Here is a 12,319-nt window from a genome sequence, read left to right as displayed (position 1 = left end):
GCTTGCCCTGCAAATTACGTAAACAAAAACATTACTCTACTTATTTGTTGAAAGCAGGTAAGAGTAAAAGCGTTAGTAGGACTGTAGTAGGAGGGGCCCTCCAGTAAGAATTTCGGTCCACCACGCTACTCAGCCAAATGACCATTATCAGGGGCTGCGCGCCAACCAAATGCTCTTGAGAGATCGTATCCTTCAAGTTTACTGGAGTACTCTTGTGGTTTTCTTCTGAGTTCTGACCTAAGTATACGCGTCATATATCGCCGTACGCTTTTGTTGCATGTTTCAACTGATTATTTGGCATCGTCTAGATTTTTTTGCGCAGCAAAACTGTGCCGACTGCTGCAGTTTAATTTGTTTCTTTGACGGGTCGTCTAACGCGCAGTTGAGGAAGAACATCCGCCCTCTCGACGACATTGATTGTGTACACAAGACAAGATGACGTCAAATGGCCAAGTAGGGCTTATTTACGACGTTAATAAGAGGCCACTACTTCTCCTTGTCATAATTTAGATCAAATATGGTACATTGACCTAAATTAAATAGGTTAACAACAAACTTAAGGCTGTACCATATGCAAAGACTTCAGACCAAACGATACCGTCCCAAGTCGTCGCCGAGTGATACCCAAAACTATCACCTTTGGTCGGTATGTTAGCTCATAGAAGAAAGGTACTCTCTCCATCCTAAATTAGAAGTCGCTTTAACTTTTTTGGTACATACACTTTGCTATGCATCTAGACATATTGTTATATTTATATACTCCCTCCCTCCGTTTATATACTCCCTTCCTCCGTATATGAAAAGGAAGTCGTTTTGGACAAGGTTTGGGTGAAACATTGGGAATATAAATCATGAATAACTTTTAAGTTGTTGAGTTTGGAAATGTGAAAGCCATATAAATAGATTTGTCTTGAAAAATACTTTCATAAAAATATACATATATCACTTTTTGATAAATATTTTTATAAAAACAAGGAGTCAAAGTAATGCTTTGGAGACCATGTCGCTGTCCAAAACGACTTCCTTTTCCTATACGGAGGGAGTACATAGCAAAGTGAATGTATCAAAAAAGTCAAAGCGACTTATAATTTGGGATGGAGGGAGTAGTTGCTAATTATCGAATGAATAAAAAAACTAGTCATTTTCATTTGACTGTGTAAACTCTTAGATCCAAAATGAACGGTCGTTAATGTTCTTCAAGCTTCTCATATGCATTGTGCAGTTTTCCTTCCACACAATGATCTTTTCCTTATCATGTTTGTTCGTGCATCATGTTAAACTCATTCCGCAAGTGAAGTCGGTTAAAATATAGGAGGTGTATAAAGAAATGTAGAGAGTTTTACTTTTTGGGCCTCCGAGTGTGAGCCAAACTAGGGAAAAATCATATTTATTATTTTAACTTTTATCATCCACCCTACTCTCTTGCTACGGAACATTGCACATGCATCATATGAAAAGGAAAAATCTGTATGGCGACATGTCAGGCTCGAGGCGAATGCGCGACCCTCACAGCCTGTTGCATGTCCGTGGGAGCACGACCGCACGTAGGATTTGTTAGTCTAAATGTGCATATAATCAGAGTAATAAAAAGCTAGTTTGCGCGTCAGGAGATTTGGGCTACCTGCATAACCTATGAGCAGGATTTGGAGGTATTTTTCATTTGTTTGACTTCTTAAAAATGCGATAACTTTCCTTTTGTCTATTCGTTTTAAATTTTGTTTGCACCACTATGTTCATTATCACGAGATCTATAAAACTAGATCAATGATGCATATATTTTGAAATAGTTTTCATGTATTGACAATTTATGATAATGTGCAGTAACTAGTTCTAAATTAAGTGTGTAGCTACTAACGTGCTTTTTTTAAACAAAGTTACTAACATTCTTACCCATCTCAAGTATCCATATAAGTTGCCGAATGGTTTCTAAATAAATTATTGTGTATTTTTATATAAATTAATAGTAATCTTCATGCTAAAACATACTCAAACATGCTGTCTCCAGAGTCCAGAGGGGATCGCGCAGTCCGCATGTGCGCAATCGGTCGCGGTAACCCGCGCGGTCCATATGGAAAGTACTATTTTTTGAAAGCAAATGAATTCCCCATGAATTTTTTTTCAGCCTAAGCACATCCAAACACACAGCACATGTATCAACTATCAACCGGATACCGGAAAGAATCCGTTGTACTCTCTCCGTCCCATAATAAATGCATTTCTAAAGTTCAAAATTTATCCCAAAATAAGTGCACATCTAGAAATGGGACCACCTAACTCTGGTTGTCTTTTTCTACTTGTTCTCTCCCAAAGTATATTTATTACATCTTTGCAGGGGTATATATATAATTTCTTACTAACATTGATCTCTTCGTCCTAGAAACTCGTTTATTTTGGACGAAGGGAGTAATCATGGGAAAGATTAACTAGGCGAGGAAATCATGACAAATTTCCACAGAGATGATGCCTCTCAGTGCATGCGGGGCTCCCCGTGGTTACAACTTGAGAATTTCGTGAAGAGTTTTTGTCCAAGATTCGTACCAGGCACGCAATAGTTGCCTTTTCTTTTTCCCGCACGTGCTACGCGCACCGGGCCCACAGTCAGTCCCCTAAAGGTTCTGGGCTTTTCCACGCAGGCAGGTCCAGGGATGCTTCGTCCTCCTTGCCCAACTTTTCCCTGGCGACAGGTGTGGTCCCACCGAGAGGCCCGTCATATATTAACCCCGACTGCAGCGGCCCGTGATGGCGTCCGTGAACACAACTCCCTCCTCACAAAAGTCTCGGGCTCTCGGCAGCTCCTTGCAGATCAGCCAAGGAAACCAGCTCAGCGCTTGCGACTCTGCTTCTTCTGCCCCCCTCGCAAATCCAGACGGACCCGTGGCCGCCGGAGGAAGGAGGGTCGAAGCCTCGCCTCACCTCGCGCCGTCGCGCTCGCTTCAGAAGGCGGCGGCCGCGGTTGCGTAGTCGCTTCCCCACATCTGGTCTTCCCCGCCGCCGTTGCCACAGCCTCGTAATCCTCCTGCACAAATATCCCGAGGAGCGCCTGCTGCTGCTTCTCCGTATTCATTCGCCGTTGCGCGCGGGACGACATTAGACCGGCCGAGCGACATGGGGGGAAGCCCGTCGAGGAGCAGCCCGCGGGACGGGAGCGGCCACGGGCGGTACGGCCACTCGCGCTCCTTCCCGCAACCGTCGGGGGCGCCGCCGCAGTATGGAGGCTACTACGGCCAGGACCCGAACGCGGGCTACTACGGCGCGCCGGCGCCGCAGCAGGGAGGAGGATACGCCGCGCCGTCCGCGGCCCCGGCGTACCACACCCCGGCAGCTGCTCCGGCGCCGCAGGCCGCGAAGCCACGGCAACTTGACCGGCGGTACTCGCGGATTGCCGACGATTACAACTCGGTGGATCAGGTACCTGTGCGATTATTTTGTCCTTAGCGAATTGTAGCAGCAGCTGCGGCTCCATGCCTTTCGTGTTGGATGTTGGATCTTAGTTAGTGGCAGCGCGGTGAATCGGATCGATTTGAACTCACCATTGGCTCGCTGGGGCCTCGTCTAGATCTCGGACGTACATGGCTGATTTCTGCTCCGTAGTCCCTCAATCTACAATGAATTGAAATGTCAAAGGAGATTAAAATGCGTGCCTGGTGGGTCAACCGATTTGATGTTGCGCAAATTCAGGTTGGGATGGCGGGTTACATCGGTAGTCAACGATAGATTACTATTTATGAAGGATTCATGCGCACGAAAGTAGATAGACGACTTTGTGGCCACAGCTCATTGGAAGAATACACAATATTTTTCTGTAAGGTTGGCAACTTGGCATTATCGGGAGCACCAGCCTTTGGCTTGCTGTTGTGTTTGGTTAGAGTTGCTGAGTTGTCTGGTTGCTTGGTTTTCTTCTCGCCAAAATGGCCAGACTGTGATGAGTTTACGGATATGCGGGACAAAGTAGTGGCTGGGCTCATGGAAGTTATATAATCTACCTCAGGACGCAATTACATACTCAAATGTTCCATGTTTTTCCTACTCTGGGATTAACCCTTTACATCCACCCTCCATATCTGATTATTGTAATGTGGACTGCACCTCATCAAAACTCACTGCAATTGATTGTCTACTGATGAAAGATATATTTGCATTAAAATGTCTCTAGGCTATAGCATTTTCTCTTTATGCTGGCTTGTATTCCATAAGTACAAGTTTTAGGCACATACTAAATTCAGTTACGCTACTGTTATTATTGTGAACTGTCTTTCTGAAGATCAAACCTTTCCCATTTGCAGGTTACTGATGCTCTAGCTCAAGCAGGGCTTGAATCGTCGAATCTTATTGTCGGCATTGATTTCACAAAGAGCAATGAGTGGACAGGTTAGCACTTATGGACTCTTTGTTTGTTTTATTGCTTACTGTAATAGTTTGGTGCAATGCCTTGCCTACTGATGCTAATGATTTGTTTCCATTATCAGGGAAATTCTCCTTCCATGGACGTAGTTTACATCACATTAGCAGCACACCAAATCCTTATGAACAAGCCATCTCAATTATCGGGCAAACAATGTCGAAATTTGATGAAGATAATCTGATCCCATGCTTTGGATTTGGAGATGGTAATGAATTTAAATACTTGCTTTCTCATTATACTATTCCATAATTTTTCTACAACCTAAGTCAACTGTACCCTTTTTTCCCAGCATCAACACATGATCAAGACGTCTTCTGTTTTTATCCTGATGAGAGACCTTGCAATGGATTCTCAGAAGCTCTGCATCGATATAGGGAAATTGTGCCACATTTGCGCTTAGCTGGTAAGTTGCTGTTGCCCTGTTCAGCCATTTAACTGGATTGGGCATGTGTGCTAATTCATATTTTTGCAATTATTCTGAACAGGACCAACATCATTTGCACCAATTATTGAGATGGCTATGACCATTGTGGAGCAAAGTGGTGGGCAATACCACGTACTATTGATAATTGCAGATGGGCAGGTACCAATCTTCTTGCAAGTAATTCCATGGTTGTGAATTATGAGCGGTGGGTTTAGTATATAATACACATAAATTTAGACTCAATGTTGCATTGCTATTTGTAAAATGCTGTTTTTCCTTGACCTCTATATTGTATGCAAATTCAACATATTGATATATGCAACAGCATATACGATTTTGTTCTTAAAGTGACCTGTTTAATGCTATCTATTTGGAAATGTGTCCTATCTGATGCTTTTCACCTGTACTTATGTTTTCCATCTAGTATGTAACTATGAATCCTGTAGCTATAATAGCAACCTTGGATGAATTGTTCATTTTTACTTTTGTTATTGAATTAGTTGGTGTGTTTCGAATTGTTGTATGTACGTCACACATTAGAAGTCTTCCTTTCTATTCTCATATTTACTTATATAATAACTCAGGTTACGAGGAGTGTAGATACTGCATCTGGACAGCTAAGTTCGCAAGAGCAGAAAACTGTTGATGCCATTGTGAAGGCCAGGTAATACCTGCATAAATGTACTTCATTATCTTTTTTCGATGTGCTCATACTGAATGCACTCTGGCTTTTAGCTACAGGCATGACTTCATCATGTTCACATAATTCACAAAGTCTGATGTACCATGGACGCTGCTGATTGTTTCAGCTTTTGTTTTTTTATGCAGTGAACTGCCTTTGTCCATCGTGTTAGTAGGAGTTGGTGATGGCCCCTGGGACATGATGAAGGAGTTTGATGACAACATTCCTGCTCGAGCTTTTGACAATTTCCAAGTAAGTTGATGTGGAACTAATGGTTCAAACCTGAGCTGATTTGGTTTCCCTGTAAAATTTTATTGTGAAAATTTGAAACAATAAATTCTTGCTTCCTAACACTGAAAATTTGTCACTTGTGTAGTTTGTGAATTTTTCGGAGATAATGTCCAAGAACATGCCACAACCAAGGAAAGAGGCTGCATTTGCTCTTTCAGCATTGATGGAGATACCACAACAGTATAAAGCAACTGTGGAATTAGGAATTTTAGGGTATGCATTGTTTCCTTGAATGTACATTATAATACTGCTTTGATTTTTTTCATTTTTAAGTACATACTGACTTGTATCAACATGTTGTGAGCAGTCGTCGCTCTTTCAAGTCTCATGACCGGGTGGCTCTGCCGCCTCCTGCTGGAATCGATGATGCTTATTCCTATTCATCTAATAAAAGCTTTAGTAAGCCAACCACCTACCCGCAGAGTTCATCATCCGCATCACCGTATCCTCACTACGAAAATCCACATAGCGCCACCCCAGTCGCACCTACGTCCACTTATGACAACCAGGTACTAATCCATGTGCTCTGACAATATTTCATTTCTTCCTGATATCCGAGTTAAAGTTCTTTTAAGAGAGGCAATTGCGTAGCATTTGTATCTGACCATCAAATTTATCTGTAGGTCTGCCCTATCTGCCTTGTGAACCCCAAAGACATGGCGTTTGGGTGTGGACACCAGGTGAATCTCTCTCCTTTCTTGTGTTAGTGGATCTATACATTTTCTTTTTAATGGAAACCAGTATGCCTGCCAGTGCCGTTTTTCTTATGGTACCTAGTAGATTAGTGTCTTGTTGCTGTAGTCATTTTCGGTTGTGGAAGTGTGTTGAGACGTCAGCTTCATATCCTTCTCTAACAAAGCTTTTTCATTGCAGACCTGCTGTGACTGTGGACAGAGTCTCGGGTCGTGTCCGATCTGTCGCACTCCCATCACCACAAGGATAAAGCTATACTAGCAAGTGGTGGTTTGGATCATTGCACATGGGTGGTATACTGGAGCTACCCTGCGTCACGCCGGGAGATCGGGACAGCATGACCCGCTTGCAATCCATTCAGTCCCACCATGAGCAGATTCAGGCCGAGGATTGCAGGGCCGTTGATCCAGCGCTCCAAGATGGAGCAGGGTTGTCCCAGTATTCATACCCACGAGGAATGATCCGAGCCGCAGTGCAATAGGCAGTGGGTTTGAGCATTTTGTCAAGAGCTATTACCAAAGCAAAGGAGAAAAACACAGAAGCGAAAAAAGAGGAAAAATGCAAAAAAGAGAGAGCTGGTGGTGGGTTCTGCGATTGCGTGTTGGGCAATGGCACTAAATTGCGTGGTTGCTCAACTTGTGACTTGTACATATATGGATATTCGTTCGTATGTGGAGTTCTGCCGTCAGTGTTTAGCGGATTCTTTGTGCCGGTGCGTTTTTGTCCGTCCGAGATTTGTTAATTTGATTTGTTGTATTTTGTAAAAAACCAACCTTAATTTTCATGTAATTGGAAATGATAATCTCCGTTTTAGGGAAGATTAAGGAGGAGACATCTGCTTGGAAAGTGGCAGGAGCGAGGCCCTTAGCGGCCTTACTAGCACGAGAATAACGCTATACCTGTTTTTTCTTCTCGTCTGTAAACCGTCTTCCTTATCAATGCAATAGGCGGAGGCCACCGAGCGCGAGCCAGCCGCGCGAGGCGGCGCACAGTGCAGGGAGGCGCTGGCACGCGTTTCCCAGCCTGGGGCGATGGCCGACGCTGTGCGCGACCGCGTTCATCGGCCACGTTGGACTGCAGTGCAGCGGTGCGAGGCGGAGTGCGTGGTGAGCAATCTGAGGAAGCTAATGCGAATCGAACAGCGAGCCGCTTAGAATGCGGCATCAGCTCGAGGAAAGAGAAGCAGGTATGGAAGCGGTCACGACCGGCGAGGATGAACGTCCCGGAAGGACGATAAGGAAACAAAAGATGACCTTGAAACAGATTATTTTTTAAGATTAATATTTGAATTTTTAAATTTAGAACTAAAAAGTTGTCCAAAGAATAATTGAATGAGATGATTTTATTTTCAAATTGACAAAAATAAAAACAAAGAACAACCACGACCAAGGATAAGGAAGACTATTCCTACCGATTTGAGCTAGAGTCACACTGTTAACCAAACAGGTTTATCCGCTTCCTACTTTTCTGGAACTGGTAGAGTAGAGCTACGAAAAGGTGAAGCCGATGGAGTGGAACTATTTTTTTTTCGAAGTGGAGCCGAAGAGAAGGTTGACGAAGCCTGATGAAGAGGAACAGCGCGGCGCAGGACGTCGCCCGGCTGCGCATGCGCGAGGCCCGTATCTCTGTGAGCCCGGACGCGTTGCAGACGAGGATGGCAAGTAACGACGGCGCCCAACGCGTTGAACGTCTTCTCCGCTCGCCCCCCATGGACGCTGCAATTAATCCTTTCGCTCGTTCGGTTCGATTGTATAGCTCGTCGGGGAAGCAACGCAAATGAAGCAGCTGGTAATCGTCAATGTCGAATTCTCGATCACCTCAAGCACCGTGTTTATCTCAAGAAAAAAAAAGGAAAAACACACGGTCACCATCTTTCACCAGCATGGCAACAGGGTGACGTCATAAGCTACCGTCAGCACGGCGCGGACTGATCGCGAGCCATTTCCACATGGCCGAGATCGTCGGCACGAGGTAGGAGAAGGCGAAGAAGATTGTTCTAGCTCCAGGGTGTCTGAATTTCCAATCCAAACTAACTTAAAGTAACTTCAACATGTAAAATTTGAGGGTGCTAAGGGAATCTTTTAGCCTTAGCCTCATGACTATACGGTGGAGTGAACGGGGTTGAAGCTAAAATCAGAGCGCATGATGCTCAATTTGACTCCTGGTGCAATAGGATAGAAAACAATTGTTGTCAACTCACTTCCTCGATCTTTCGGCTAGGAAGCATGCTGAAGTACTGGAATCGATTTTGCAATTAAATAAAAAACAACTTGCTCGGAGTACTCAATATCTTCATAGGTCCCACGGTCTGGTGCCTCACGCTGGCTCACGTTGGAGCAGGTTTTGCAAAAGTAGCCTAGGTGACGTTACTTTATCCTAGCACCACCCTGTGTACTAAACACTGGAGCTGCTCTTATGGTTGAAAAAAATCATGATTCACTGTATCCGGGAGCAGCGTGATGCAGGAGAGAGGCGTGGGCTCCGATACCATACAAAGATATGAAATACTACACATCATATATTGTTGATTTGTATTAAATCCGAAAGAAATTTATTGTCTTTTTTTTTTATCTCAAGCAACCTTAAAGATAAAGATAGAACTAATCGTATTATACAATACAACCTGATTCATTGGATCATTATCCTATATACTCTAATAGTAAAACAAACATGATATGATTTTAGGATTATGATTTATGACGACATGTTTCAACACGTCATATTATATTCTTCGCAGAATCAGAAAATCAATGCACAATTCTAACTTTACAAACTCATCGTCGCATTGTTCATCTATGCCATTTATATTTAGAAGAATTAGAGGTACGTGAAGTATCATGTGTCGGCGAAGAAGCGGTAGATCCTGGCATTGTTGAAGATCAAACGAACTGCGGAGGCGGTGGTAGCGACGCAGAGAAGCGTGGAGAAAACGATGACGCCCCAATGCCAAAGCCTGCTCCATCTCCCACCACTCTTCCCCTTGATCTGCAACACCACCAAATTCACCAGCCATTATACATTCTGTTGCAATTCAGACAAATTCAGCCATCATATACTACAGCAACGATCCAGGGTTTTACTACTACCTTGAGGATGACCATGCTGGGGAACATGAAGGTGAGCGGGACGAGGGAGAAGGAGCCGACGAGGTTGACGAAGTCCCCCATGAACGGGAACAGCGCGGTGACGAAGACGTTGAAGCCGAAGATGAGCCCCCGCGCGAAGAAGCGGCGCGTCAGGTTGTACCGGGAGAACATGCCCTCGTCCAGCCGCTGCAGCTGCGTGTCCATCGCCTCGTGGATCGGCACCACGAACAGCTGCGCAATGGGTCAATGGCCAAGCACACGACAGATTAGCTGTCTATCTAGCTATGTAGCCACGCATGCGCGAGGAAGGCGAGGAGAAGAGGCGTACGTGTTGGGAGACGACGCTCTGCAGGAAGGCGGCGGCGTTGATGAGCACGACGGCCCACCGCGGCCCGCCGAGCTGGTTGGGGAGGTACTCGGACACCGCCGACCCGTACGCCCAGTACCCCGCCACGCTGATGCCGTAGTACCCGGCGGCGCCGGCGGTGTACTGCAGCAGCAGCGCCCGCCGCATCCCGCGCACCGACGGCTCCCGCACCGTCGACTGACCGAAACCACCAAGCCAAGAACATGTAAAGCGTGCATTCACGTCGCCGTCGACGCACGGGTTTGAGCACTCGACGTGTAGGCATGAATAAAAGAGATTAAGAGACCGATCGGTAATTCAGACCTGTATCTCCGGGAGCAAGCCGGAGGTGTTGCAGACGAGGATGGCGGCGACGGCGCCCAGCGCGTTGAACACCTTCTCGGATGGGCTGCCATGGACGCTGAAATCCTTCTGGTTGTTGTTGGATTTACCTAAGGAGAAGCCAATGCAAAGTTAGTAATCGATCACTCTTCTGATACTACTCTGATGGATTCAAGCGCAGAAGAGCAGAGGAGACTAGCGGTGGTCACCATCTCTGATTAGGATGGCGAGCAGAGCGACGTCGTATGCTAACGTCAGCGCCGCCGACGTGGCGAGCCAGTTCCTCATGGCAGAAATCGTCGGCACGAAGTAGGCGAAGGCGAAGTAGATGATCCCGGTCGCGGTGATGAACCACTGGAGCCTGGCAGGGGAGTGGGTGAACTCCACGTTGATTGCCTGGTTAATAATGACCACAAGCAGTGAGATATTTGGGGTTAATCATGCGTGCAAAGCTGCTCATGACCGTCAGTCATGTTCTTGTGTCAAATCAAGAAAAAAATGGGTCAATATTCTGGTCAGATAGCTAGAATTGTACCTTGAGTGCTCTTGCACCTAGTAAAATGAAGCCCATGTTGCAGAGAAGCAGAGTGGCGAACTGCAGGAAATAAGTGATGTAGTACATTTTCCTCCCTTCAGGTTCATAACAAAGCATAAACAGACGCATCAGCTGTTTTTTGTGTGTGTGTGAAGGAAGACGCGTCAGCTGCTTATTCAGGATCAGCTAACTTGCAACATTTCCTCAGCAAGAATCAAATCATGATCGATCGATTGGTGCTCACCGAAGACGAAGCCCATGAGGTCCCTGTACCGGATGAACCTCTGGCCGTCGACGAAATGGAGGCCGGCGAGGAGCCAGTTGGCGTACCAGGCGGCGGCGCCGACGAGCAGCAGGCAGGCGACGCCCCAGCCCCAGCCCAGCGGCGCCATCATGAGGTTGGAGAAGCTCAGCACGTAGGCGCAATTGAAGCCGATCACCAGCAGCAGCCCCACCTGCTGCCACGAGTCTGTCACCAAACAACAACGCCATCACCTGAACCGGATCAGAATTCAGAACAATCACACTAGCTCGTTGATCCTCCATGTTTCGTACCTGAATCTACTGCATGAGCAGTAGCTGAGACGGTGTAGTCACTGCCCTTGAGCTCCTGTCCTGCAGCTTCAGTGTCCATGGACGAACTAGCCATTGCTTCTCTCTTCTTGTCACCTCCTTCCAGATGAGCCTCCAGGAGGGAGAGGGACATGGCCTAACACTCTGCATAGCCGATACATATATAGGCAAGGCAGGCAAAGAAATCGCAAAAGCTTATTTCCATGGATAGTAACATAGCAAAATCTCTTTTTTTTAAAAAAAAAAGAAAAAAAAGATCCAAGCTGAAAAGCTGATCATCACCAATGCGACACCTTTCTTTTTGAAAGATCAGTCACCGGACTTGCCATAGATAGCAAGAGGGGGGCTAGTGTATCCGTTGCGATCTCCTTTGCCTCGATGCTGCAACGTCGTGCTGCTGCTACGCGGCTGTGTCGTTGCCCTCACATTCCACTACTTGCTCTCTCGCCGCGTCAGCCGCCGCCGCCTCTTTTCCGTGTCCGGTAGCCGAGAATGACAGGAAAGTTGGGTGAGATAGCGAGACAGCGAGGTGATGCGGTGCCGGCGGCGGTCACCACTGCGGCGCCGCGGTGGAGGGAGAGGCGAAGCTCATCTTGCTGACCGGCCGGGCAACTAAAACTGGCGGGGGAGCTGCTGCGCTTACGCTACGCGAAGCTAGCTGGTACGTACTCCTTCCGTCTTGAATTATAAATCATTTTGATATCCGTTAATTTTCTAACTTTTGACAAGTATGGCAAAGAAATTTGAAGCTACACTTCTATATTTTTTTGTCTCTATGACATGTAGAGCTTAAAAAATCTTGCTAAAATTTAGTTGTCCAATTAAACTCTTGCCAAATTGGTCAAACTTGCCTAAAGTTAGGTGTGGCCAAGTATGGCTGGGAACCAAACACCCCCTGCTGGTTTTTAAGATTCTAGCAAGAGGATTTGATTGATGAACTTGGGA

General features: G+C 46.0%; 2 protein-coding genes across 2 annotated transcripts; one reads left to right on the top strand and one right to left on the bottom strand.

Annotated features, from left to right (window-relative positions):
- Window positions 1–2,726: 2,726 nt before the first annotated feature.
- On the top strand, window positions 2,727–7,310 carry LOC117855788 (E3 ubiquitin-protein ligase RGLG5). The gene is made up of 11 exons (XM_034738170.2): window positions 2,727–3,408; window positions 4,284–4,368; window positions 4,467–4,607; window positions 4,692–4,805; window positions 4,888–4,985; window positions 5,411–5,490; window positions 5,655–5,760; window positions 5,885–6,012; window positions 6,107–6,308; window positions 6,423–6,479; window positions 6,673–7,310. Exons 1-11 carry the CDS (start codon window positions 3,106–3,108, stop codon window positions 6,751–6,753), a joined length of 1,395 nt encoding a protein of 464 aa, XP_034594061.1. The 5' UTR covers window positions 2,727–3,105; the 3' UTR covers window positions 6,754–7,310.
- A 1,771-nt stretch (window positions 7,311–9,081) lies between these two features.
- LOC117855789 (proline transporter 1) lies at window positions 9,082–11,624 on the bottom strand. Its single transcript, XM_034738171.2, has 8 exons — window positions 11,357–11,624; window positions 11,046–11,270; window positions 10,802–10,896; window positions 10,476–10,662; window positions 10,249–10,376; window positions 9,907–10,122; window positions 9,579–9,809; window positions 9,082–9,477 (listed from the first exon to the last, which is right to left on the bottom strand). The coding sequence occupies exons 1-8, from the start codon at window positions 11,505–11,507 to the stop codon at window positions 9,328–9,330; spliced, it is 1,383 nt and encodes a 460-aa protein (XP_034594062.1). The 5' UTR covers window positions 11,508–11,624; the 3' UTR covers window positions 9,082–9,327.
- Between the last annotated feature and the right edge of the window lie 695 nt (window positions 11,625–12,319).

Source organism: Setaria viridis, chromosome 5, assembly GCF_005286985.2.
Source record: "Setaria viridis chromosome 5, Setaria_viridis_v4.0, whole genome shotgun sequence".
Taxonomy (NCBI): Eukaryota; Viridiplantae; Streptophyta; class Magnoliopsida; order Poales; family Poaceae; genus Setaria; species Setaria viridis.
This window is presented reverse-complemented; position numbering and strand designations above follow the sequence as displayed.